The sequence below is a fragment of the Photinus pyralis genome, unplaced genomic scaffold (assembly GCF_008802855.1).
Source record: "Photinus pyralis isolate 1611_PpyrPB1 unplaced genomic scaffold, Ppyr1.3 Ppyr1.4_LG10, whole genome shotgun sequence".
NCBI lineage: Eukaryota > Metazoa > Arthropoda > Insecta > Coleoptera > Lampyridae > Photinus > Photinus pyralis.
The window spans coordinates 18,219,595-18,247,567 of NW_022170250.1; the positions used below are offsets into that span (position 1 = coordinate 18,219,595).

The 27,973-nt window shown below is 41.5% G+C and overlaps 5 protein-coding genes across 5 annotated transcripts; all 5 read right to left on the minus strand.

The window, feature by feature from the left end:
- Window positions 1-1,776: 1,776 nt before the first annotated feature.
- Window positions 1,777-7,369, minus strand: LOC116161509 (facilitated trehalose transporter Tret1-2 homolog). The gene is made up of 9 exons (XM_031474869.1): window positions 6,965-7,369; window positions 6,769-6,908; window positions 6,586-6,724; window positions 6,350-6,535; window positions 3,292-3,390; window positions 3,045-3,247; window positions 2,795-2,998; window positions 2,562-2,748; window positions 1,777-2,512 (listed from the first exon to the last, which is right to left on the minus strand). The coding sequence occupies exons 2-9, from the start codon at window positions 6,820-6,822 to the stop codon at window positions 2,103-2,105; spliced, it is 1,482 nt and encodes a 493-aa protein (XP_031330729.1). The 5' UTR covers window positions 6,823-6,908; window positions 6,965-7,369; the 3' UTR covers window positions 1,777-2,102.
- A 3,911-nt stretch (window positions 7,370-11,280) lies between these two features.
- LOC116161843 (proton-coupled amino acid transporter-like protein CG1139) lies at window positions 11,281-13,423 on the minus strand. The gene is made up of 8 exons (XM_031475316.1): window positions 12,992-13,423; window positions 12,875-12,943; window positions 12,675-12,825; window positions 12,509-12,630; window positions 12,096-12,459; window positions 11,876-12,057; window positions 11,647-11,822; window positions 11,281-11,596 (listed from the first exon to the last, which is right to left on the minus strand). Exons 1-8 carry the CDS (start codon window positions 13,033-13,035, stop codon window positions 11,343-11,345), a joined length of 1,362 nt encoding a protein of 453 aa, XP_031331176.1. The 5' UTR covers window positions 13,036-13,423; the 3' UTR covers window positions 11,281-11,342.
- Window positions 13,424-13,675: 252 nt separating this feature from the next.
- Window positions 13,676-18,150, minus strand: LOC116162174 (zinc finger protein 585B-like). Its single transcript, XM_031475721.1, has 3 exons — window positions 17,971-18,150; window positions 17,502-17,910; window positions 13,676-14,595 (listed from the first exon to the last, which is right to left on the minus strand). The coding sequence occupies exons 1-3, from the start codon at window positions 18,091-18,093 to the stop codon at window positions 13,718-13,720; spliced, it is 1,410 nt and encodes a 469-aa protein (XP_031331581.1). The 5' UTR covers window positions 18,094-18,150; the 3' UTR covers window positions 13,676-13,717.
- A 982-nt stretch (window positions 18,151-19,132) lies between these two features.
- Window positions 19,133-21,529, minus strand: LOC116162022 (ell-associated factor Eaf). The gene is made up of 4 exons (XM_031475539.1): window positions 21,199-21,529; window positions 21,055-21,150; window positions 20,601-21,009; window positions 19,133-19,584 (listed from the first exon to the last, which is right to left on the minus strand). The coding sequence occupies exons 1-4, from the start codon at window positions 21,293-21,295 to the stop codon at window positions 19,227-19,229; spliced, it is 960 nt and encodes a 319-aa protein (XP_031331399.1). The 5' UTR covers window positions 21,296-21,529; the 3' UTR covers window positions 19,133-19,226.
- A 2,711-nt stretch (window positions 21,530-24,240) lies between these two features.
- Window positions 24,241-27,624, minus strand: LOC116160941 (chondroitin sulfate synthase 2). The gene is made up of 8 exons (XM_031474090.1): window positions 26,798-27,624; window positions 25,977-26,128; window positions 25,776-25,928; window positions 25,523-25,729; window positions 25,313-25,479; window positions 24,805-25,267; window positions 24,580-24,748; window positions 24,241-24,535 (listed from the first exon to the last, which is right to left on the minus strand). Exons 1-8 carry the CDS (start codon window positions 27,435-27,437, stop codon window positions 24,261-24,263), a joined length of 2,226 nt encoding a protein of 741 aa, XP_031329950.1. The 5' UTR covers window positions 27,438-27,624; the 3' UTR covers window positions 24,241-24,260.
- Between the last annotated feature and the right edge of the window lie 349 nt (window positions 27,625-27,973).

The following is a 27,973-nucleotide window of genomic DNA, read 5'->3' on the forward strand; positions in this document are numbered from 1 at the left end:
CTCAGTCAGCCTTGTGCTTATGTGCTTGACATATTTAATGAGAGAAAATTGCTAACAGGAGACCATAATTCCAAAAGGGGCCGTATATTTTCACCTGCCCGTATGTTTTCCTAAAACAATAGAAATTGGTGTCAGGAGCACGTCGTTAAAAGTTGTTGCACTTTCGTATACTTATGTAATCTTGGCGCATTTTATTAAAAAAACGGAGACCAGGAGCTCATAATTCAATAAACAGATTTTATTTGTTACTCAGTTGTAAACGTTGATTAACAAGACAAAACGCAAAGGGGTAAACGTCATGTTTAAACGCTCGCCAGTCAACTTCTCCTATCGCCAGTAAAAACTCACTTACCTGGCTAATAATGTAAAATACTATTGCACCTGCTCTACCAACCCAACCCACCATACATTTACAAATCTCAATGCCCGAACCCGGATTCGACACACAATAGAAAAGAAAGGTGCGAAATTTGTAGACAGATACCTTTTCACATATTATGTTCTTCTGTTGTAAGTTTTTCTTTTGTGTCTCTATCAAGAACACAGGGCATTATGTTTTCCTAATACATAATTTCTTCTTTAAAGGATCACACATATATCACAACCTATTAATTCATTACGTTCTCCTGATACAAATTTTTATTTTGAATTAAAGAAATCTAAATCGTCATCTGAACGGGGTTTTGTGTAAGTCGGGATTTCTCAAACACAAACAGCTGTTTATATCAGGATGACAGGAGCATGGATTCACACCCTGATCTCCTTTTAAAAGGTTCAGGTATCTCTACTTATGCTCTCCTAATGTAAATATCTTTTCCACTTTCAGAAAATCTTGCATCATGGGGACAGAAGAAATGCAGAATGGTGCGAATTTTTCTTTTCAAGTTGTTATATCAGATTCACAGAATTTTTAAGGTTGACAGAACCGTTAGACCAGCCAAATACCTTCTCCCTTTCCTAGGTCCTCAAATTTCTACAAATTTATTGTGTTCGGATTGTGATATTAGGATTACAACATTACATATTATGTTCTCCTGATAAAACATTTTTAATTATCCGCCTTTGAGCCCGGATCGGGCAAAATAGAGAATGCCTTTATATAACATCAACGGAGACAACAATTTATATATAGATACCACCTTATGTAGCTATTAAGGAAAATTTGTTGGTATCGCATAATTATCATGTTCTCCTGATAAAAAGTTTCCTTTTAACTGTTGTGTGGGAATCATCCACAAAAGATATTGAAAATTTATTGGCCCTTAGCTCCTATCGTAGTGTGTTCTATAAAAAGACTTCTCAGACGTACCTGCATGTTTGTATCAGGATCGCAACAATGCAAAGGTGTGCAACGTTAGTTGACAGGCACACTCTCACGTATTATACTTTTTGATACAAATTTCCCTCTCAAACGCTGTTAAAACAGGATCACAGAAAAGCAAGATCATGTCACCTTCTGACATATTATGCTCTCCTGGTAAAAAAAATGTCCTGAGGACAGATTCCTCCTTCTGTAGGTATATGCCATCAGTTCCTTCGTACCCCTGATACAAATTTTACTTCAAAAAGTGCTTTTTACGTAACTGCTCACCTAATACAATGTTTTCATTTCTAAATCTTGCCCATTAATTAATTAAAATGAACTAGACGTTGTAGAATAGAGTCTTATGTAACCATCATCTACTTCTATCAGGATAACAGGAATGTAAAACATGTTAAACGTAATGTTTTCTTTTTAAATTGGTTTTAGGGTAGCAGAAAAATGAAAATCGAGAATTGATTTAATAATCGGTATATTAGGGCTACAGAAAATAAAAAATACGTTCTAATCAGGATCACAGAAAAGTGAGACTATGCAGAATTTATTGACATCTGATCTCGATTTCTCTTGTAAAGGCAGTTGTATCAGGATCACAGGCAGAATTTATTAACAGACACTATCTACCGTATTGTGCATCTTACTGTTTAAATTCTTAGCTTAAAAAAATGTTTGGGAGGAGGTTCGAACCTCTGTTTGTGCAGGTTTCGTAAAACCGAGCAATGACTTAGAGTCAAATGCCTAAATAGGACGAAGATCGCTTCGTCTTTGCTGTTGCTGCACATTAAATTGCACTATTTCCTTGTTCGCCGTCCGTGCACGGGCCTACTTTATTCTTCTTGAAAAGGTAAGTGGAATGCGTCCAGAAGTGATTTTCAATTTCGGTCAATGTAAACTTGTGAGTTTCCGGTAAGAACACGTATATAAAGACTAGCACGGCCACTGACACGGCACCGAAAAAGTACTGTAAACCTGCAGATCCCCCGAGAGCGTGGTAAAGTGGGAAGTAAGCCTGCAGGGCTGCGAATGTCATCACGTTGGCAGCTGTGATGATAAGACTGTACGCAATACCGCGTATGGCGAGCGGGAAGAGCTCCCCCGCTACTAGAAATGGAACTGACATTATCCCGATAGCTCCGAACATAATATAAAGGAGCACCAAGGAGACTGGGATCCAGCTGCTGTACGTTGAGCCTGTGCGAAATGAGTTAATGACACAGTACGCAACTGATGGATACCTCACCTTCCTGAATCCACTGCGTGAACATTCCCGAAAGGCCCATGCAGACCGCCATTCCAACGGCGCTAGTTATGAGAAGTGGGCGCCGGTTGAAGGTCTTCATGAACCAGGTGTTCACGACGGACATCACCACCTTAACGGAACAAATGCAAACCGACGCCAAGTACGGATCTTTATCCGTCCCGATATCCTGCAACGGAACAATCACCAAGCGCACCTGGTGAGCTTTCCCATACCTTGAAGAAGATCACGCTGTTGAAGAGAAGCACGTATATTCCCGTAAACTGCTGAAGAGTTATAATTCCGCATATAATAAGGAACGGCTTATAAAACGTCGGAAGGAGGTACATCTTCAGGTGCTCCTTTAGCGTCAGCTTCTCCGACGACTGCTTCAGCTTCTCCTCGTGTTCGGCTTGAAGCGCGCACAAATCCTTCTCGACCTGAAAACAACCACCGTATCCTCGAGAGCGGACTCGTGCTAATTACCTTCTCCTTGAGATTGGGGTGGTTGGAGTGCAACCACTCCAATGACTTCCTGGCGCGATCGTTGCGTCCCTTCGAGACCAACCACGGGGGACTCTCTGGCATGAAGAAGATTAACACGACCGGAACCGCGATGTACAAGATGGTTATCCAGGACACGATCCGCCACGACATCGCCCAACCCTTGAGGTAGACCAGAACGGATCCTGCAAAAGATCTGGTAACGTACGCGGCCGACACTGAAACTTACCAAGCGAGAGAAAGACCTGGAGGAAGGTCAGGAGGAATCCTCTTATGTCGGGATGGCTGATTTCGCTGATGTAAACTGGAGTCGCAACGGACACGAACACTGTAAAAGAGTTGAGTGGTTTAAAATTGTGAAATGTTGGCGGGAAAATGACAGGGGGGAGGTGGGTTAGAATCTCGGCCTGGAGCAAGCAGTTAGTTCCTTGGATTTCTCAGTTTTTGGTATTTTGATTGACGATTGGTACGAGTTTGCATTATAAATTAAAAACTGTCTTCCTCAATAGTTTTATGTGATCCTGGTACAAGTTTGACAAGAGAAACGTAAATCAGAGGAATTCTCGCATTTCTGTGATCCTAATACAAAAATGGAAAAGAGAGCCTTGCATTTCGGTGTTCCTGATACAACTATTAAACGAGAAATTTGTGTCCAGAGAACATAATCAGTGAGAAACTCTTGAGACAATAAATTTTGCATTCCGTCGCTTTCCTGCGATCCTGATCTAGCAAATGGTATCAGGAGAGTATAATCCGAGTTAATTTGTCCATAAATCCTACACACTTTGGACGTTTCTTTCCCGTAACACTCATAAAACGATTTTGAAAAGGGAAATTTGGTAACAAAAGAGCCGAATCCATAAAGAGGTGTCTGTCAATAAATTCCCTCTCCTGATATATTTTTTTCTTTTGATGGTGTTGTCTGATGATCACACAAGTGAAAGAAGAGGTGTAATATTGGTTGATATCCTGCTAAATACGGGTAGGTATTAGGTTTTCCTGTTACACTTTCAGCAGGATCACAGAAATGCGACAATCCGCAAGTGAATATGTCAGGATGGCTGATTTCGCGGATGTAAACTGGAGTTGCAACGGGGACGAACACTGTAAAAGAGTTGAGTGGTTTAAAATTGTGAAATGTTTGGGGGAAAATGCCAGGGGGAGGTGAGTTAGAATCTGGGCCTGGAGCAAGCAGTTAGTTCCTTGGATTTCTCAGTTTTTGGTATTTTGATTGACGATTGGTACGAGTTTACATTAGAAATTGATAGTGCCCGAAAAACTGTCTTTCTCAATAGTTTTATGTGATCCTGGTACAACAAGTTTGATAAGAGAAACGAAAATCAGAGGAATTCTCGCATTTCTGTGATCCTAATACAAAAATGGAAAAGAGAGCCTTGCATTTCTGTGTTCCTGATACAACTATTAAACGAGAAATTTGTGTCCAGAGAACATAATCAGTGAGAAACTCTTGAGACAATAACTTTTGCATTCCGTCGCTTTCCTGCGATCCTGATCTAGCAAATGGTATCAGGAGAGTATAATCCGAGTTAATTTGTCCATAAATCCTACACACTTTGGACGTTTTTTTCCCGTAACACTCATAAAACGATTTTGAAAAGGGAAATTTGGTAACAAAAGAGCCGAATCCATAAAGAGGTGTCTGTCAACTCTCAATAAATTCCCTCTCCTGATATATTTTTTTCTTTTGATGGTGTTGTCTGATGATCACACCAGTGAAAGAAAAGGTGTAATATTGGTTGATATCTTGCTAAATACGGGTAGGTATTAGGTTTTCCTGTTACACTTTCAGCAGGATCACAGAAATGCGACAATCCGCAAGTGAATATGTCAGGATGGCTGATTTCGCTGATGTAAACTGGAGCTGCAACGGGGACGAACACTGTAAAAGAGTTGAGTGGTTTAAAATTGTGAAATGTTTGTGGGAAAATGCCAGGGGGGAGGTGAGTTAGAATCTCGGCCTGGAGCAAGCAGTTAGTTCCTTGGATTTCTTAGTTTTTGGTATTTCGATTGACGATTGGTACGAGTTTACATTAGAAATTGATAGTGCCCGAAAAACTGTCTTTCTCAATAGTTTTATGTGATCCTGGAACAACAAGTTTGATAAGAGAAACGTAAATCAGAGGAATTCTGGCATTTCTGTGATCCTAATACAAAAATGGAAAAGAGAGTCTTGCTTTTCTGTGTTCCTGATACAACTATTAAACGAGAAATTTGTGTCCAGAGAACATAATCAGTGAGAAACTCTTGAGACAATAACTTTTGCATTCCGTCGCTTTCCTGCGATCCTGATCTAGCAAATGGTATCAGGAGAGTATAATCCGAGTTAATTTGTCCATAAATCCTACACACTTTGCACGTTTTTTTCCCGTAACACTCATATAATGATTTTGAAAAGGGAAATTTGGTAACAAAAGAGCCGAATCCATAGAGAGGTGTCTGTCAATAAATTCCCTCTCCTGATATATTTTTTTTCTTTTGATGGTGTTGTCTGATGATCACACAAGTGAAAGAAGAGGTGTAATATTTGTTGATATCTTGCTAAATCCGGGTAGGTATTATGTTTTCCTGTTACACTTTCATCAGTGTCACAGAAATGCGACATTCCGCAAGTAAATATGTCGGGCTGGCTGATTTCGCTTTTCAACGTATTTGCTATGTTCTCCTGATATAGCATTTCTATTAGGTTCACAAATAGAATTTATTAGTAGTAATATATGGCCGATTCTAAATCTCACTAGAAAAAGTCACTAGTAACTCTGCTGGCGAGGTTTGCGCCTGTGGTAACGTCAAGTTCAAGGGGTCGAGGTTTGTGCTCGAGATAAAGTATCGGAGGTTTGCGTTTAAAATCAAACCGTGTTTAAAATAATTTTAATATTCCTAAAGGAATCGACCTACGAACAATTTGTATTAACCGATTTTGCATTGTACTTATTGATAACAATCCAATCCAACAAACAAAGGATATTGGTCAGTTTGTTTCATTGAGTGGAAAATTTTCAGTTATTTTCAGTGATCATTCCTTTGGTTGGATGAGCATTTGGTTTAATATTCAGAGGTCGGTAACAGGAACCTCGGAATTTGAATTTGATACTTTGGTAGTTAAAGATAGAAGGTTATTGCCTTGTGGGTTTAGTAGACAATAAGACAGATTGCGTTTGTTGGGAACAGTTTCCAAAATCGCCTACTGATGTCCCATTAAAATACAATTATAGTAATTTTGGTACCTTTGACTGCAATTTGTGGTATTTGCGGTAAGCATCACTTACTCCACGATATCCCCATAATGGCCCGTCCCCAAATGATCATCGACAAGTTTGGGGCCATCGCGATCAGTACGCTCCCGACGATACCAGGCAATCCTGCCCACATCAAAGTGTTAAGCCTTCCTATGCTGTCGGAGAGCATTCCCCCAACGATCGACGCCGCAAATCCGGAAAAAACAGGGGCGCTAGCTGAAATATGCTCAATTTTCATGAACGCAAACAAACTGGTAACATTTTACCTATCCAGGCACCTCCAGATTCCGTAATGGGAATGGTACCGTTGGCATCTTCGAACAGTTGCGGTACTATGATACCGGAAAACGCAATCACCTGCCCCACCAGTAGATGGAGCGAGGTGACAAAAAATGCGGCCAAAGTCTAAAAACGTCAGTGTAGGTGGTCGTAATGACAGAAAACGGTACCTGAGGCAACAAGAGCTTGAAGCTCTTCTCCGCGGTCGCCACTTTGTCATCCATCGAACTTTTGAGACCGACGCACTTTATTTAAAATAATCGGATGGTGAAGTTTTGTACACTCACGTTCCTTATCAAACGACCTTTATCTGCGTTGTGTAAATAAGAAACGTTGGTCATCAAGCAGGGAGTACTATAGCTATACCTGAACGTTCAGCAGTTCAGTCACGAACAAAGCAAGTAATTGATAATGAGATACTCGAGCAACAAGTCTAATTACTTAATGAAAATTGTTTACTTAATTTCGCTATTCTCACGGATTTTCCCAGCTGATTAAAGATCATCAATTATCAGCGCTAATCTGTTTGTAATTAGCTTACGTCAGGATGGCGCGTGCGAAGCGGGTTTATTTTCGTGGACGCAACCAAGGACGTTCCGGTGTTGACTCGGAAATCGTAATCAAGCGAAATCGGAAAGCACATTTTCCATCAGACATTCAAACGTCGCGGGTGCGTTACGCAATCCAAACGGCATACCTGATAAATTGCCATAATTCCGATCCGATCGTAAATGCCGTCTTCTCCCGATATTCTGGAGCCATTTCTACTTGCTAATAACCATCTTTTTAAATCCAAAGTTGAGAAACATTGCAGCACCAGGTTAGTTCTGCCATTCGATCCTTTCTCCGTCACCTTAAGTAAGTCTTTAATGAAACTATTTGATCTGCCAATTACGCACGACACAGTTGTACCGTTGAGTGAAGGACCTAGATCCTTCACTCAACGGTTGTACATTGTCCGAGAGCGGTCCATTTAAATCCATCTCGAATCCGTACTTCCTCACGAATTTCAAGTATACATAGCCCATATGTATACATTTAAGGAAAATGTATAGTGTCCGAAATATGTAGATCAGTTTGGCTTACGTTCCACCCAGATTAAAGAGATGGATCTACATGGCTTCAGCTTTCCTGATGTCAAGGTGCGTCTTTGTTGATAATAGCGCAAATTCCCTCCCTCACCCTATGTACGGCTTGAAACGGGTAATGCACGCGTAGAGTACTTTATTTTATGCTGTTTTTAGTTGTACGGCTATAAAACGAAATTAATTTACCGTCGCTCAAGTTTACTATAAAAAGCCACTAGCATGAAACAATGCCATGGCAATTGCGAATGGAACAATGTATTGCAATTACTTCTTCGTCGGCAGTCCGACTGTTATTTAGAGATCTCGTACTTCGTGTTGTTCACATGCAACATTACACCGACCCGCTTGAAATTCCAGTTCTTTGTTAATGCAACAATTTCCCCTAACTTCCGGGAAATTGGAACTGGGTGGTCGCGATTAACTTTATTAGAACATTTTCGGCACAATCTGCGGCCGTGATTCCACTGACTTCTACTCATTAAAAGACGCGGATAACTTAAGTTCCCCCACAATCAAAAATTCTGAATGCGCTTTGTTGTCGTCATTGAAGCTACTATTCTAATGAAGCGGTAGATATATTTGACCTATATATAAAGTTGCAAAACGGCTCAGCGGGTCTCCCGTTGCAGTAGCAATTTTTCTAGTTACTCGACGCAAACGCTATCGTGGCTTCACACGTATTGGCTCACGGCGATCTACCAACAACCGAAGTCCCACTACTTTTATTTTTTAAATTCCACCAATTCTGGAACGTGCAACCTTCTCAACCAATAGAAACTAAATTGAATACGCGCTAAAGTTACAGTCGATTTTTGGTAAAAAAGCAAGGTTGTACACTTTCTTTTTTTGAGGCCCGAAAAAAAAATTGTCTCAGATCGACCCGGAAAAAAAATTTTTTATAGAATGTGGCCTGTAGAATCCATAATTTCAAACAGTTCCCAGATTGGGCTACTAGTTCCAAAGTTACAGCCCTTTGAATTTTCTTTCGAAATTGGTTTCTAGTCTATAACTTTTGATTGAGAAGTCTGATCGAAAAAGTACCAATTGTTTTGGATTCTAAGCACCAAAATTAATAAGAAAAGGTGTTTCCCGAGAAATTTTGGTGCAGTCGATTTTTGGTAAAAAAGGAAGGTTGTACACTGTCTTTTTTTGAGGCCCGAAAAAAAATTGTCTCAGATCGATCCGGAAAAAAAATTTTCTTATAGAATGTGGCCTGTAGAATCCATAATTTCAAACAGTTCCAAGATTGGGCTACTAGTTCAAAAGTTACAGCCCTTTGAAGTTTTTTTCGAAATTGGTTTCTAGTCTATAACTTTTGATTGAGAAGTCTGATCGAAAAAGTACGAATTGTTTTGGATTCTACGCACCAAAATTAATAAGAAAAAGTGTTTTCCCGAGAAATTTTGGTGCAGTCGATTTTTGGTAAAAAAGGAAGGTAACTGCCTTTTTTTGAGCCCCGAAAAAAAATTGTCTCAGATGCCTTTTTTTGAGCCCCGAAAAAAAAATTGTCTCAGATCGATCCGGAAAAAAATTTTCTTATAGAATGTGGCCTGTAGAATCCATAATTTGAAACAGTTCCAAGATTGGGCTACTAGTTCAAAAGTTACAGCCCTTTGAATTTTCTTTCGAAATTGGTTTCTAGTCTATAACTTTTGATTGAGAAGTCTGATCGAAAAAGTACGAATTGTTTGGATTCTACGCACCAAAATTAATAAGAAAAAGTGTTTTCCCGAGAAATTTTGGTGTAGTCGATTTTTGGTAAAAAAGGAAGGTTATACACTGCCTTTTTTTGAGGCCCGAAAAAAAAATGTCTCAGATCGACCCGGAAAAAAAATTTTCTTATAGAATGTGGCCTGTAGAATCCATAATTTCAAACAGTTCCAAGATTGGGCTACTAGTTCACAAGTTACAGCCCTTTGAGTTTTCTTTCGAAATTGGTTTCTAGTCTATAACTTTTGATTGAGAAGTCTGATCGAAAGAGTACGAATTGTTTTGGATTCTACGCACCAAAATTAATAAGAAAAAGTGTTTTCCCGAGAAATTTTGGTGCAGTCAAATTTTTGTAAAAAAGGAAGGAACTGCCTTTTTTTGAGGCCCGAAAAAAAATTGTCTCAGATAGACCCGGAAAAAATTTTCTTATAGAATGTGGCCTGTAGAATCCATAATTTGAAACAGTTCCAAGATTGCGCTACTAGTTCAAAAGTTACAGCCCTTTGAATTTTCTTTCGAAATTGGTTTCTAGTCTATAACCTTTGATTGAAAAGTCTGATCGAAAGAGTACGAATTGTTTTGGATTCTACACACCAAAATTAATAAAAAAAGTGTTTTCCCGAGAAATTTTGGTGCAGTCAATTTTTTGTAAAAAAGCAAGGTTGTACACTGTCTTTTTTTGAGGCCCGAAAAAAAAATTGTCTCAGATCGACCCGGAAAAATTTTTTTTATAGAATGTGGCCTGTAGAATCCATAATTTCAAACAGTTCCCAGATTGGGCTACTAGTTCCAAAGTTACAGCCATTTGAATTTTCTTTCGAAATTGGTTTCTAGTCTATAACTTTTGATTGAGAAGTCTGATCGAAAAAGTACCAATTGTTTTGGATTCTACGCACCAAAATTAATAAGAAAAAGTGTTTTCCCGAGAAATTTTGGTGCAGTCGATTTTTGGTAAAAAAGGAAGGTTATACACTGTCTTTTTTTGAGCCCCGAAAAAAAAATTGTCTCAGATCGACCCGGAAAAAAATTTTCTTATAGAATGTGGCCTGTAGAACCCATAATTTCAAACAGTTCCAAGATTGGGCTACTAGTTCAAAAGTTACAGCCCTTTGAATTTTCTTTCGAAATTTGTTTCTAGTCTATAACTTTTGATTGAGAAGTCTGATCGAAAAAGTACGAATTGTTTTGGATTCTACGCACCAAAATTAATGAGAAAAGTGTTTCCCAGAGAAATTTTGGTGCAATCGATTTTTGGTAAAAAAGGAAGGTTATACACTGCCTCTTTTTGAGGCCCGAAAAAAAATTTATTTCAGATCGACCCGGAAAAATTTTTCTTATAGAATGTGGCCTGTAGAATCCATAATTTCAAATAGTTCCAAGATTGGGCTACTAGTTCAAAAGTTACAGCCCTTTGAATTTTCTTTCGATATTGGTTACTAGTCTATAACTTTTGATTGAGTAGTCTGATCAAAAAAGTACGAATCGTTTTGGATTCTACGCACTAAAATTAGTGAGAAAAAGTGTTTTCCCGAGAAATTTTGGTGCAGTCGATTTTTGGTAAAAAAGGAAGGTTATACATTGCTTTTTTTTTTGAGGAATTTTGAAAAAAAAATTGTCTCAAATCGACCCGGAAAAAAGCTTGATAACGACTATAAAATAAACAAAACCCCCTGGAATTTGAACTAATTACGCCATGTATCAAGACTCACTGGCGCCCTAAGTTTTCACACGCATATAACCAGTATAATCGTATTCCAGCGTCACTTCGCCCACTTTTAAAATCGTGGCTTTTCTTCCTCTGTCCGGCACCGGAAATGCGCTTACCTTTCGCTTTGGGTTATTGTGGGTCGGGAAGCTGCAAGTGGATTTGAGGATTATCCCGAGACTAGCGCTCTGTATTTTTATTACTCCATGTTATGACAAAGTAAAATCAATAATAAGCTACATTAACCGCGCAACTCATTTAAGTGCCTTACTATACTTCGGATTGCACTAAAACCGCCTATGAGGAGTCCTCCAACACCTATAGCCATGAGAATAAGATCCGCAATTAGAGTCCACTTTCCACGGCCAAATTTATCGGGCCAGCGCACACAAATATCCATGATGGCTGGAAATATAAGCTCGAGCGAAGACATAGAGAATGATCCCAGTAGCGCGACTATGTCAGCAAATAACGGTATGGCGGCCGCGGCGAAGGCTGCAACGGTAGGTTGGAAGAAAGGCAAGACGTTGGCGGAAATCACTTACTGCTCACGAAGACTACTAGGATTCTTGTCGCGCACTGGCCTTTGTCATGATGCCTTGACTCGGCTAGGTAGTGCTTCAGGTAATTGCCCCACAAAACGTCAACGAACACCATCGCGCTTAGCCCGTAGGAAACAAAAATCGCGACCACATATAGAGATTGCGCACACTGTCTTGCGCTAGAATATAAAAAGATTGAAGCTTGAGGGGTGGTTACATATGCAGTCGGTACGTTTCATTGTAGTTTTGAAGATCTAATATAATAATGTCCTTGACTTCATCGCCAACTTGCCAATAGCCGATGAAACCAATCAACGTGTACACTATTAGAATGGCTACCAACGAGACATTAAGCGTGCCAAAGTAGGCCACCATTTGTTTTGGTTCCTTCATGTGCTTCTCAACTGTTAGAATCTAGATAAGGATAGAGAAGTGCCTAAGTGTACACTTACAACACCCATCGCAGACAACGCGAAGAGCATAATACCAAATGCGAGGGCCGAGTCGAAGACAGTTCCCGTTTTGTGGCGCAATGAAATGTCGGGCAAATTCGGTGAAAGTACCGCAATAATTATTATCACGGACACTAACGTCGCGCAATTTGACAGTAAGGTAATTCGGGCCATTTTCTTCATGTTAGGTACCGACACAATGAGAAGAAGTGCTGGCAGAAGGCACAACATGTAATACTCCACTGGAACGTTGAGGTTCGTGTACGGTCTCTTCAAGAGATCTTTGAGATTGTTCGATATAAAGATGACGTATACTGCGCATACGCCGGTCTGGTGGAGTAGTAATAAAGCATCCGACAGCGTTCTGGCGAAGAAGGTTAATTGTACATATAATACACCGGGGGCGTTTTTACCCAAAGAAGTTTGCCACTTTCGACATGCAACGTGGCCCGCTCAGAAGCGCCACCTTCATGATCACGGAGTACGGCATGTAGGAAACTTTCAGGTTCTTGCAAATGGTATACTGCGACGCGAACTAAAAGCAAAGTTCTTTTACGCGACCATCCGTAGGGGACTTACGAATCGATGAATGCCAACACCGCAAACAAAGGCAGTTAGAATGGCACCAATAACACCGTTCACCAACCCAGCGTACTTGAACGCTATGGGCATTGCCAGCACTCCCGTCCCTAGACTTGCCTTGAGGATGTGTACGAGCGTTTCAAGGTAACTGCATTTTCAAGATGGTAAAAGTATTGAAAAATAGTACTATCTTATACCTTGTCGCGTGTTCCACATTTCTATGAACGTAAGGATCATAATCGTCGTCGGTTACATCAACCACGTACCTAAAAACGCAATCTGACGGTGGGAGCACAAGTAGATGACTTAGTTACCTCGTCGTGATTTCAGCAATTCTACTGCGTGCATCATCGTCCATGGTAAATCTCCACAGGGTCGTAAAATCAACCTTGACAAGTCTAAAAATATGACAGTTGTATTCTAGATCGGTTGACAATTGATTTGTAACGCTTGCAGTTGCAATTTTTCTGACCTGAACTTTACGACGGCCAAAAACGGAATCTCTCGAAAAACTCTCCTCCAGATTAGTCCCTACCTATCTTTCCTCATTAACGAACGCCTCCAAATGGCGTCATTTTAATGAAATGGGCCATTTTTTATTAAGAATGACCCAGATTCGTTTAACCCCCACCACTTACGTTAACTTTCTCGCAATCCGACGCTAGTTCAAATCTTGCTTTTCTCGGGATTTTGCACTATGAAATTATATATCGGCAGTTTCGATCACGTCGACCTAATCTACTCCGAACGTCGGACCAACCGGCGCCATAAACTTCCGGAGCTAATTTGCAGATCGCAACGTATCTCGAACTCAATCGACCCTCTAATTTGACATCCTGTATACTTCCCAATATCAAGTACATAATATTGCTCGACCATTTAATTTGCTCCCGTTGCAGTACCCCCCTCAGATTATATATGCGAAAGAATGAGATTAGGACAACTACCTAATGTCAGGGGTATTCGTGACTGGGGCAGGATTTTGCAAAACGGAAGAATTGATTCAATAATTTAATTGACTTAAATTACATTTAGCCTAATCATGCAGCGAGATCATTATAGCTAACGTTATGAGCAGTTTTCAGGTGCTGTTTGATGTACGACTTGTCGATGAAGCGTTTATCACAAATTTGGCAGGAGAACGGCCTCTCGCCGGTGTGCGTCCGTATGTGCTTCTGTAGTTTGTTGTTGGCGAAGTACGATTTCGGGCAAATGTGACAGAAGTACTTTTTCACGCGTTCGGGTATCTTCGCGTCGCCGATTCCGTGCGCTTTCGCCATGTGCACGTCGAGCGATTTCTGGTACTTGTACTCCATGACGCAGACGGTGCACTTGAACAGTCTAATGTTGGAGTGGGATTTGATGTGGCGCTGGAGGACGGAGCGGTTTACGCATTTGTGGTTGCAGAGGTGGCAGGCGAAGTTGCGCTCGCCGGTGTGCGTCTTGGTGTGAGCGTCGAGGTTGGTTTTCAGTGGAAAGCGACGGTTGCAGATGGTGCAGACGTACTTCCACTCACTACGGTCCTGGTGCACGCACAGCTTGTGCTTGTGCAAATCGGAGGAGGTGTTGAACGCCTTCGGGCATTTATCGCATTTGTAAGCGCGCTTGTTTAAGTGAATTTTCTCGTGGTGGTAGAGGTCGCTACCGGTTATGAAACCCTTACCGCAGAATGAGCAAATGTGAGGGCGCTCGCCGGAGTGATATCGCTTGTGAGCGTTTAAATAGACAGGGCTCGCGAATCGCTGCTGGCAAATCTCGCATTGGTAGTTCTTTTCGGTTGCGTGTACGTTGCGCATGTGCCGCTTGGCTAAGTAGCGCGTGTTAAAAATCATACCACAAATATTGCACGTGTTAGAAAGTGGGTCCAACCGTTTCCTACCGCGCTTTGGTGCCTTGATCGTGTTTGTTTTTAGCTCGCCTAAAACCAAGCAGATATTTCAACAACTATACGAATTACTAACAATTGAACGATTAATTTTTCATCACAGCAAATGTCGACTTGAAATTCAGCAATAAACATTTTAATATTTAAGAGGCACTTATGATAAAAGACAGGGTACACAAAAAATTTGCTGTGGCTAGCGTAGATACCACCCGCACTCCTGCGCTGCGCGTTCTGCCCAAAAGCTCTTCCTTCTCTAAGAATACGTGTAGCCGGAAATGAGAGTACACACAGACAGACAGACCAACATCATCGGGTTTTGTTTAATTCCTGGTGCTTCAAAATGTGTATTTCCGTAAAAAAATGGGAGGGGGGATTTTTTACCCCAATGCAATACCACCTTTACAAATGTGCGGAGCTGGCTCCGAAATTTGACCGCGTCTCGGAAATTCACAATGTCGAAAATACCGAACCAAACCAAAGGCATTAGGAATTTTCGACTTTACTTTGGAAATTGCAACTTTATCTTTCGGAAATTCTGACATACATGGTGACCTAAACTTCAAAAATTTAACTGATTTCGAAAGTTATTATAGGAAGTCATATAGTCCGACTCGGAAATTCTCATTTAAACAATAAACTTGTCCAGGATATTCCCACTACAATAAGTCGAAATCTCTGACTTTCCGACTAGACCCCGACTTAAAATCCTAATTTCCAATTAGTGCGGGGGTTATAGGTTTCAACCTTGCATTTTGTGATAACTTTATGAAACTTTCAGAGGATGTTCTAGACACCCTAAGGTTCAATTTCAGCTATGGGGCCACCCCCGCAACCCCGGACGGCACTTGCTATAGCGGGTTTCCTAAGTGCAAGGTAGCATTTCAATGCCCGCCCATAAAATGGGTCGAAAATGTATATGTATATAATGTACTTTCTTACATCTAGGAAGGTTGAATGGAATTGTCAAATACCCAGGGAGAATGTATGTGGGGTATTTTACGTGGTTTACCAAGTTTTAAGGCGCTTTTAACAGTGCAGACAGTAAAATCGTGACGGAGACCTCTTTTGGCTGCTCTATTGAATATTATACTATGCTCTAAAGTATTTATTGAGACATTACAATGCTGAAAGTCGCAGTCGCACAATTCGGTGCAGGGCATGACGGACTTGGCACAGCTGCATCTTTGTGTGCAACCTTTCTTAAGAGAGGCGGTAAGTAGGCGAATAGATGAATTTACAATTGAATCCATATTCAACAAACAAACTTAATCTACATACATTCGCAGGACATGTATGGGGACATTGCCTCCTGGCGCAACAGCAACTTCCGGATCCATGTGATTGGGGTTGGAGAAACTCGAGTGAAGATCAAGAATGGGAGCCTGTCTGGATTTTAAAACCTCCAGTTCCAGAAGCTTTTGTAATCTTAGTAAAATGTGGATGTAAGAAAGATGCAGCTTTGTCAAGTCCGATGTGACCTGCACCGAATTGCGCGACTGCGGAGGCGAGTGTTCTCAAGATAGGGCTCAATAATTTTAGTGCCGTCGTTTTGCGAGATCTCGCAAATTACCGGGATCCCGCGGGATTAACATCTAACAATCCCGCAAATACCGGGATTGTGATTTTGCTGCGGGATTGCATTCCCTAGTCCACACTGTTAAAAGCGCCTTAAAAATAGGCAAACCACGTAAAATACCCTAAATAAATTCTCCCTGGGTATTTGACAATTCCCTTCAACCTTCCTAGATGTAAGAAAATACAAAACAAACCCTGGACATACATTTTTGACCCATTTTATGGGCGGGTATTGAAATGCTACCTTGCGCTTAAGAAACCCGCTATAGCAAGTGCCGTCCGGGGTTGCGGGGGTGGCGGCATAGCTGAAATTGAACCTTAGGGTGTCTAGAACATCCTCTGAAAGTTTCATAAAGTTATCACAAAATGCAAGGTTGAAACCTATTTTGGCTCTTAACCCCTGCACTAAATTATATGTCGGTACTTTGCCTATTATGAATTCTGACTTTCCTCGCAAATTCCTACTATCGGAAGCCATAATTTCCTACTTTACTCCTAGAACTCGAAACTTCTGACCGTATCTCAAAAATTCTGACTGACGTAGTGACTGAACCTGAAATAGAACTAGTTTCGGAAAGTCACATCATCGAATTTCCGACTTTACCTTGCACATTCTGAGTCATTTATATATTTAGTCTCCAAAATACTGACTTCCAAAATATGGCATCTCGAAATACTGAAACTTGGTAATTCTCACATAAACAATGATTTAAACTTCCAAAATATGACTTATATGCAGGATATTCCCACTGAAAACAGTCGGAATCTTCAACTTCACCTCGTAAGTTCCAATTTGACCACGGTAATTCCCACTTACACGCCACCTTAAACGTCGGAATTCGGAAACAACTCTGTAATTCTCACAAACAATGACTTAAACTTGCAAAATATGACTTATGCAGGATATTCCCACTGAAAAAAGTCGGAATCTTCAACTTCACCTCATAAGTTCCAATTTTACCACGGTAATTCCGACTTACACAACCAACTTAAACACCCAAATTCTGAAACATCTCTCTAATTCTCACATAAGCAATGATCTAAACTTCCAAAATATGACTTATGCAGGATATTACCACTAAAAAAATGGCGAAACCCCCGGCTTTACCTCGTAAGTTCATAAACAATGACATAAACTTCAAAATAATGATTTATCCAGGATATTCCCACCAAAAAGTGGGAATCTCCAACTTTCTTTCGTAAATTTCCAATTTTACCATGGTAATTCTGACTTACACACCAAAACTCTGAAATTTTGAAACATCCCGGAAATTCTGACCTAAATAATGACTCTTACACTTCCAAAATGTGACCTATGCATAATACTCCGACTAAAAGAAGTCGGAATCTCTTTAGCCCCTTACCTTCAGTGCAATTTGACTGTGATGTTGTGCAACTCTTCGCGTGTATAATCAGCGAGTTTTCCGTCGTGAAAGCTTGCGAGCATTTATCGCAGACGATCTCAGTGCACTTATTATCCGTATGCACTTCGTTGCAGTAACCGCACGGTGTCACCTTGTGCTTGGTGCGAATATGCGCAATCAGCAGAAGCTTCCGTGTGAATTGCAGCCCGCAGTGCAGGCATAGGAATTCGTCTTTCACCACCGGCTTAGATTCCTCCTGCTTCACCTCGGCGTTCAAAAGTTGCCTACTGCAGTAACACAAGACGGTCTCCGCTTTGCCCAGCGAGCCGAGGCACAGGTACCGAAAGGCATAGGCAGTGTCGAGGTGCACGACGCAGTTGGAGCAGATCTGGTGACTCTCGATCCAGTCCTTGAAGAGAAAGGGTGTTAAAATGGGGGGTGCTCACTCGAAATGTTCGGGGGGTATTACGACTTCGGGTACGCAGAAGTTCAATTTGTAGCTGAGCTGGAGGTCGCTTTCATCCCTTTCGGATATGCTGATTAAGTTGCAACCCTCGTTGAGGCATATAATGCATTTTTGAGGAATGTTCATTGTTTATAATAAACAGTATTTTTAGGTTAGGTTTCTGCTAGCGCCATCTTTTGTCTTTACTACTTAAGTGCGCAGACAAACGATGTACAGGGTGATCGCCACTTATGTACTACTGCCTCTCATGTCGAACATCAATTGCTCTACAAGAAACTAGAAAACTCTGAAGAGGACGCAGGACCCAAGGGCTCTGTAAAAGGAACAGGAAGCGAAAACGGTACCTACAATGCATCTTGGAACAGCATCACAGCAGATTGCTGTGGAGACTTTTGAAAGCATTTAATTATGCTTTTCGGAAACTCCTTGGGTATTTTCTCGACCATTCCATAGACCTGGAGGGCAAACTCAACGTTTAAACTACGAAACATGAATCGCAAGCCATTTGGCACATAAAACAACGAACGCAGTCTTTGTGTTGTTTGTAGCCCCCCCACCCCTCGAGATTTGTAATTTTATTTTTGTTCTTGTCATATTTTTGAGGTTTTTTGGGGTCTTAAGTATTTTATCTCAGCCTCACCAAGGTGGGGGTGAGATAACTTTTAGTATCGTATGACATAACCTCAACTTTGTTGTTGTAAATTACAAAAATGTTCATGGAATGTTTCCAATGCAACCTTACCAATGCAGCTCGCGAGCTCAGAAGGATGCGTTCTGCCTTTTCTGTAACAGATAACAACACAAACAAAAGGGATAGTGAATAGCGCGGCAAATAAAATATTGTGAACGCAATTCTAACGTTTGACACTAATCAGGTTAATCGTATATTAACCCGTAACTAATTCGCAATGTGAACCAATAATTCAAATTACGTTAATTATCCAAAAGCAAAATTTTGACTCGACCACGGCTTATTCTTACAAAATCAAATAGTGAACATCGTTAATTTTTGTATATTGTTAAACCTCAGGTTCATGCTTCAATAATTGACACACCTTGGAAATAAAGAGGGGGAGCAGGTGGTGTGTTCTTTACAGAGTGGGAGTGTGAAAGGAAGAAAAAAGGTTTCTGTTTGCTCGGGTTATTTTTTCTTTACACAACCAAATAATTATAAAATCGCACACTTTAAGTGTATTTGATATCATACAACTTAAAATAATAATACATGAACTCATATCCGTATCCATGCTCAGGGTCAATCAGTCGCTTCCGGAATCGGACAAGTTTAAATCCTCGCTTAAAAAGTGATCGGCCGACATCGACGGTTTCGAGCTCGAGCCGGAGTTCTGCACGCCGTTCGAGTAACCGTTCGTCTTCGCGACGGGCGCCTTGGGCGGCGGCGGTACGGCGACCCGATCGTGATCCGAGTCCGAGTCGGAGTCCGACGTCGACGAGCAGCTCATCTCGCTGACGCCGCCGTTCTCGTAGTCGGCCGACGGGAATATGGGAGACTTCTGGCTCGGCGGTAACTGAGGCGGATTATTACTAGGCGGTAGCGTCGAGAAGTCGTCCTCGCCGATAATCGGTAGGCTCGCCGATAAGCTCGTGTTTGGAGGCCTGAAAAGAGAGCACAAAGATGTCTAAGGCATAGTGGTGGGAGTAAATTTAATTATACGAGCAAGGCAGACTACCCTACAGGAAACACCCAGAAGAGAGGGTTTTTGTTTGAATAAAACCTCCGCATGCGCATCACACCTGATGTTTAAAATATGCAAATATGTTTGCCTTTACTAGAAGAATCTTTGGTGAAAATTTCAAACAAATATCTCTACAAATAAGAAAACTGACATGCGCATGCGCACATGTGATTCTGACAACATGCGATATGCTTATTTTTCCCAGAAAAAACTTTGGTTAAAATTTCAAAAAACTTTCTCTATAAATAGCGCACATCTGATTTTGACAACATGCGATATGCTAGTCTTTACTAGAACAACATGAGATATGCTTGTCTTTACTAGAAAAATCTTTGGTTAAAATTTCAATAAAATATCTCCATAAATAATAAAGATGACGCGCATTTCTAATTTTTACAATGTGCAATATGCTAGTCTTTACTAGAAGAATCGTGGGTTAAAATTTCAATACTGAGCAATCAATTATTCAATGGATACTCAATTCTTGCTGGTAAGGCTTAACAAGTCTTGATAGGTAATATCTCCATAAATAATAAAGATGACATTGCGCTGTTTGCGCCTGCGCACGTCTGACTTTTACAATATGCGATATGCTTGTCTTTACTAGAAGAATCTTTGGTAAAAATTTCAATAAACTATGTACCTCCATGACTAACGATGGCACTACGCAGTTTGCGCATGCGCACCTCATTTTTTACAATATGCGATATGCCTGTCTTTACTACAAACTTACAGACTGAGAAAGTAGCCATAATAGCGCCTTCCAGCACGTCGTAAAATGTGGTAAAAGTGTACTTGATGTACTAAGAAAAGAAATACCAAAAAACCCACAAGACCCCTGAGATCTTTGCACTGAAACCACTCATTTTAATAGAATAGATATATAATAGATGGCTCTGTGGTTGAAAATGATCACTGTATTTGCCGAGAACTCACTCTGTATTTACATGTAGGTCTCGTTTGGGAGACTTGTAGTGACCGGGCGACGGGTAATTCGGGCTAGCGTGTAGGGGGGAGTGTTTCGGCACTAGGTGTGTGATTGGACGGTCAGGACGTCGACTGCCGCTCGTCACGCGCGTCTTGTTGGACGTCCGCTGAGCTATGGGAGGCGTTTGGGGACGATTTGCACTAAAGGTACTCGGTTTATCACTATTTTGGCCGCCTCGTTCCGCCCCCTGAGGAAGAGGCGGTCGTATGGACTCGCTCCTCGTCTTCTTCACTTGAATATTGCTAGACAATTTTTCTAAAGTAACTGCACCCGTAACTCTATCGATAATTAAGACACATTCTTTCTGGTACGGCCTTTGGGGGCCCTTAAAAACGGTCTGCGGTATACCGGCACCATCTAAAACTCGACGACTTAGAAACGGGCGACCCGAGGCCTACTCACCTAAGTGGGGCACGGTGACGGTAACCTGATGGTTAGGCCCGACCTCGACGTTGGCGATTTTGTTCGACTTATCGACCGAGGCAGGCTTGAAGTCATCTAAAAGCAGACGTCTGTTACGAAACGAACCGCCGGCCGTATACTTACAGCGAACCGTATGAAAGGCTGTCGACTTCGGATTGGTGAAGCTTTGACCCAGTTTGAGCTGTCTAACTTCATTTCCTAAGCCTAATTTATCTGCCATTTTTTAAAAAGAAACTATCAAGCCATGTTAGGTTGGGTTATCTGAAAGTGCCTGCGGTTTGAAAATTATCAATTGGACTATTGAGAAGTGGCGGAAAATGGTTGGAAAATATGCGGTTCGTTACATGCCTTCGTGGCAAATTGGCGAATAAATAGAAATTTTTTAGAAATTAGATAACATATGAGCACTTCTTCAAAACACGTATGGAAAAGTAAAATATTGACCTACTTTTGACAGTTTTACTCCTTTCGCCATCTATTGAGAGTTTGAGAAACTACTACCGGCAGCTTCCTGTAGCTCTATACAGGTACATTTGACACATACAGGGTGTCCTGTGACGAGCTATGTTAAATCGAAATGGATTTCTGAAGCCTAAACAGCTTCAGAGAAATGGGAACGGTCTAAAACGCTCTAGTCAGATTTTAAACGCTTTTCAGACCCTTCTAATATTTCACAAAGTCTTAAATGCTTTCCAAGAAGAAAAACCTGGACCAATTCTATACCTATTCCTACAGACCTTTCCAAAGCTGGAAGGGTTTGCAAGCGGCCTCTTTGAAGTTATATGGAAGAAGCTCTGATACCTAAGGCACTAAAAAAATCTGAACAGACGATAGAACGTCCCGCAAAATATATGCAAAAATATAGAAAACCTTCACCCGCATTTGGAACATTTTCTACTGCAATTTATACGATTCAGGGTTCAAAAAAAGTTCAATGTCTTTTCCAAAGACTATACCCCTGGGATTCGGGATTACGATATCAGGGTTCACATGCACCTAAGTCCTTGAAGTATCCCCCTAAGCGGTAAATTTTCCTATGTTGAACAAAATTTAAATTTGAAAACGGCTAAGCGACCTCAACTTATTAATAGATTAATTGGTATCTTTGTTAAACGCCAATCTTGTCCGCTGAGCCCCAATGATTTTAATCGTTTACGTATGCTACGGGGGTTCCTTCTGGACTTGAAAATTACCATCGGTTCCGCCCGGCAAGGCAAACCGTCTTCTTCTCAGGCTGCTCAATCGATAAAAATAAATGCTCCGGCTAACTCAAATCGGTGGGCTTTTAACTCTTTTGAAACTGCGTAACAAACCTTAACCTGCCGCCTACCAGTCTCCTGACGCAACTCCTACTCCTCTCTTTCCTTCCCCTCGTTCTTCGTTAAAGACATAGGCACATTGAAACCAAATAGATAATATATTTAAATGATATTAGAGATACAAACCAATTACAGGGATCTAGCAGTTCTTCTCTCCTCCTTGTAAAAAAAATAGCTTAACAATGACAACTAAACTAAATAAAAAAGCCTACCAGGTGAGACTAATTTACTCAAGGGGTGGCCATCCTCTACAGTTTGAAAATTTCAACAACAGGTAATCGTTTTTTACTCCAGCGTGGGCTGGGACTTATTTAAATAAACACAAAAATTTATCCTACTCTTTGGTAATCGTTCATTGGAAACAATCAAATCAAAATTTTTACTATAGCTTCATTACCAAAAAGTGGGATTTTACAGAACGTTACAAATTTAATTAGACTAACCTTTACAACATTTGTACAGCCGATCTTGTAAACTGCTCTTTCCTCTGGTACAGGGTGGATGTGATGAAACCTGACACTTAGGTCTCTGTGACTTCCTAGGGGGTGGCTTGAAGTTAACACACGGAAACAAAATCCACGGTGCCTATCCTTCCTCGGAACGAAAGCAAAGTTTAGTGTTTGAACTGAAGCTTAGTCCAGGAAATCCTTCGCGTGGCGAGTGGGAGACGGCTAGTTGCCAAAGTTTCTACACAGCAGGTGTATTTAATTTAAACAGTGACCCCTACTATTTCCTTCCACCGGCTCTTAGAGTTTATTGACTTTGATTCGCCTGCGGGAGACGGATTTTTGAGTTAGCGGCACGGCAGAACACAAATTTTTATGATCACTATCCGACGGTAAACCGCGATTTGTTCTTGGGTGGTTCGACTTATTATTTCACCAGCTCTTCTTGGGGCAAATATCTCTCCAAAACGCAGCGCTCCTTCGACAAATGACCGTACGGCACTAGTAGGAAATTCCACCTGGGGCGGATCCCGAATATCGGCGCCTTGAGGACTAGGGCAGCACTTTGAATTATATATCCTCGAGAAATCACAACGTATCCTAACGCGATTCACTGCATCCAAAGTAAACTGGGGTGAAGCTCAAGGGTTCGCCTAAATATCACCTGATCGGAACCTGGGTCTTCGTCGCCAAAAAATCAACGCGAAAAGAAAATAACACTTCGAAACGGGTGCAAAAAGCACGCAACTGCGAGCAACCGAAATAAACCGGTGGCTCAAACCGCTAGGTACCCCCAAAAAACGATCACTCAAGGTACGTGTTGACCCCTTGACGTACTAACCGCGAGTCTCTCCAAAAAACGATCACTCAAGGTACGTGTTGACCCCTTGACGTACTAACCACGAGTCTCTCCAAAACGATCCCCTTCTTCAGAATTGAAATGAGAAAACCACACCCAAACAAAAATGGCTCCCCTTAGAAATTCTCCCATTGGTTTAGATAAAGAAGACTTAACCCACTCTAACTTCGTCGTCAACCTCCAGGAACTGCTGAATAAGCTGATCTCACGGTTTTCTGCTGACGAAATGAAGACCCCTTATCCCTTGACGGCTCGGTGCTATATCCGCTCCTATTCTCGGTCTAGACGGCGCCTTGGGTGATAAACGAACGACAAAATTCGCATTACTCATGATGACGTCAATCAACTTTGCAATCTTCCCACGACGAAATTAAATCTGAGCGAAATTAAATCTATCGGACCATAGTCTTGAGCGAACCGAAATGCCCAAACACAAAATTTCTAACCGGAACAAATAATGAAATATACAGGGTGACCTGCACTATCATGACAAGAAATTTCGAATTTTTTAATGAAATTTGGCGCGAAATAAAACCACTCGTTACACGTATGACATTTTTATTACTTATATATGACATCTATCACATTTTGAAAATCGAGAATGATCTTCGCCAGCTGCAGCTTGGTGCCGACAAACAAATTCGAACGGTCACCATTCGACATGTCCTCGTGGTACTTTACCCTTAAGTCCTTTTCGGTGGCGCGCATACAATGAATGTTTTCCAAATATTTTAGGAAGAGCTCGTAGATATTACCCGAATGCGTATTACCGACGATCTTTGCGATATCGTTGTCCGTCCGTACGATCGGAATTTCGTCCTGAGCCTTCTTCCGCGCTGCAATGGGACGGTGACTTGCCGAACTTAAAGGCGTCACTTACCGGTAACGTAGTCTTTTCCGTAGAATGCGATGTACTTGTATTCGTCGCGATCAAAATGGCCGACGGTTTTTTTAACGTCAAGCGCATCAGCGTGGGTCACGTTCGGGTTGTACTGTCTGAAGGGTATCGGACTGAACACTTGGAAATTGGAAATCGTGTTCATCCGCACCTGTAATAGACTTACTTTTACGAATTGTTGGCCTCAATGCCGAAGTCTCGGCTTACGCGATTTAAAAATTCCGGCGTGAAATCGGCGTGGACGTCCAACACGAGCACGAGGGCATCCGTTCCGATTTTTCTCATGGCCAAATCGACCATTGCAAAATTGAGCACTTTACAATTGCCCAAAGTCATAGTTCCGTTGACGGCCGGCAAGCGAATGGAAACCCATACAATTCTCATCTCGTCACTGTGATATTTATTGGACAATTTCGTCGCCCTCTGCTTTAACGTTGCGAAAATATCGCTATTGCCCTTGCTGGGCGAACTACTTTGATACATAAGCACCAACATCAACATCACCTTATCCCTCCGCCTCATTATAACCTTCTCGTAGTTGTTTAAGAATTCCTGCGCCAGATCGCCGTCCGTCTCCTCCACCGGTAGCAATATTGTCGCGCGGACATTTTCGGTAACGTAAGGCGCCGGTACAAACTCGACCTTACCCAGCGGTTTACAGACCTCGAAGCTGGAAACGAGCGGTCAGCTTCGAAGAGAACTCGGACCCACCTACCGTTTGATGACCTCCTTGCCAGTCTGCAGGTTTCGGAAGCCCAAATCGATTGTATAGTCCATTCCGCGACTCAAGTCGAACCGACGATAACCGTTCACCAGCCTACGATATTGAAAGGTCTCGGAATTGTCATAGAGGACTTTGTCTGTGATTGCTTTAATTACTTTCTGAAATAAAGTGTGAAATCCCCAACGTCGCTAGTTTTGGTACCTGAACATCTAAATAGTCCGCAGTCGTATGGGGTCGAATGTTGGTAAAATCGTCCGGAAAAAATAAATGCGTGCTGTTGAAGTACAACTGGGGAAGAACGTCAAATCTCGTCGCAGGCTTCGCCGCGACTCGCTGCCCCGGCGGCCACGTCCCATTCAACCCCTTCGATAAATCAGCTATCTCCGATTGCAACTCTTCCAAACGTCTCTAAAACGCAGTAGAGGTGCAGAGGTAAAGGAAGATTCCAACTCACCCTCGAGAAGTACGCGTTAAGTATGTGAAAATCTTTCGCCTGCAATATAGGGTAAACCACAACGGCGCGATTGAACTCCTTGCGTTTAGAGAGCGGTTGCAGGTGTTTCTCCAGCTGGAAGTGTTTCAGCTTGTAGGACGACAGAAAACGGCCCTAAGGGAGAGTGAGCATCGGGTTCAAAATTTACGAGTAAGGTACTACCTTCACCGAAGCCTGGCACTCCAACTTTGTGCTGTAGTAAACGCACCTACCTAAATTTTCGCTACTGTCGTCCGAGACCGCGTTGTTTATGCACCAGTCCAAATTTGCGCGTAGCGCCCGCAACACCGAATTACTTATCAAAATTCCGGCATCTGTTTTTACAAAACATTCGGAGTATCAAGAAAAATGCGATATAAATAAAAAGGAATCAAATAAACCACGTGCCAAATTCTTGACGGAACAGCTCAAACCAAAGTTTTTTTTTACTATTGTTAATGTTTATTACTAATAACTTATAGTGGGGCAGGTATCTTTCAGATGATGATAATAATGAATGCTCCTATAAGGGTATTGCTTTATATGAAAACGATGGCAACAAATTCAAAATGGCCGTTATTTTTACATTTGCATGATTGGTGCCGCCATCTTGGAAAACGACGGCCATCTTGAATTTTTTTAATTGCCACTGTTTTCATATGACACGCTTGAAAGATACATATAACCAATGCGCTATTAGTTAATATGAGCCGCCATCTTGGAAATCGGCGACTACCTATATTAAATTTCTTAAGTGGCCAGCGTTTTTATATACAACATTCATACCAAATTTCAGGCTTGTACCATCATCAGAACGATTTAATCCCCACTAAAGTTTTTTCAGACAACCCATTTGCAATGTGTTTGTTTACATACCAAGATTGCAAAAAAACGTGTTTCACTCAGTCAACAAATGGGTGAAGGTTGACCTGCTGTGGGATCTTAGGCTATACACAAAGTTTAAACCAAAGCTCTTCGAGATTCACAATTGATATTCTACGTACCCAAATTGCAATAGCTGCCATCGTCGACGGGCGTCCCCAAGTATACGTCGTTACTGGCGCTCACCTTCCCGACGAGCTGCTTCAACTCGCGTACGTTTAGGTAATTGAAATCGTTCATGAAAAAGTAATAGTCGTACCCTTGCATGAACGTATCGCCGACGTACTTGATCATCTGAAACGGACGATACCTGCTACGGCTGTCGGTGAAACCGACGATTCCGGTCAGGTTAAACGTGTGCCTCATTTTGTTGTGAACGGTTATGAAGAACTTCACCTTGTCGACCAAATGGGTGACGGTCTTGTTAATGTAGACCGCCTGGGTGTTGATCTTGTCCTCAGATGTTAGGACACCGACGAAGAGCTTGTCTCGTATACTTAACTCGGTGGAAATGTAGTGGGGGCGCACGAGTTTCTCGGGCTCTTTGCTGGAGGTCGGAGGCTTATTTGAATGGATGATCTTTTGCGAGATCCGTTTGCGCGTAACTGGCTGTAAATCGAGCGTTTCCTCCTTTAGTTTTGGGTCTCTGTAGGGCCGGCAGGTACTGTCGAGGTAGCACGATATACAAACTCCCAGTAGGATGCCCAGGAGCAGGTAGAAATTGCTTGAGATCATCTTCCTTGAGAGTTTTAACAAGATCATTTTAGGTTAGATTCCTGTTGGCCCCACAAATTAGTCGATGATTATTTAACCATTCTTGTTTTTGAATATGTATTGTTTATCCTTTAATTTGCCATAATTTACAAAATAAATAACTATATAACTTAACCTTCAATAACAAAACTCAGCACTTAGCAGTGTTGCCAAACGTAAATACGTAACGTCAACTTGCACATTCTTTCAGCGAACTCTTCCTTAATTTAAACACTGGCGCGATAACAGAGGTTGGAACCTCAACCGAAAAGAATCGGTACCGAGACAGAAAGCCCCTCAATTGGAACCTGAAACGTTATTCATGAAGTTATGATAACATTATGTGAGTTGCTCTGTAATTGGACGCAAACCTGTTGAGGGCCCAGAACAAGGACAATAAATAAAAAAATTGTATGGTGGAGGAGATGTAAAGTAAGCGCTAGAATTTGGGGCGACATAAATAAGGTGCGGGGTGAGATGTGATGCGTTGAATAGGTTGGAGTGAGAGGGCGGTTTTTTGAATTTAACTTCATTCATGTACATAA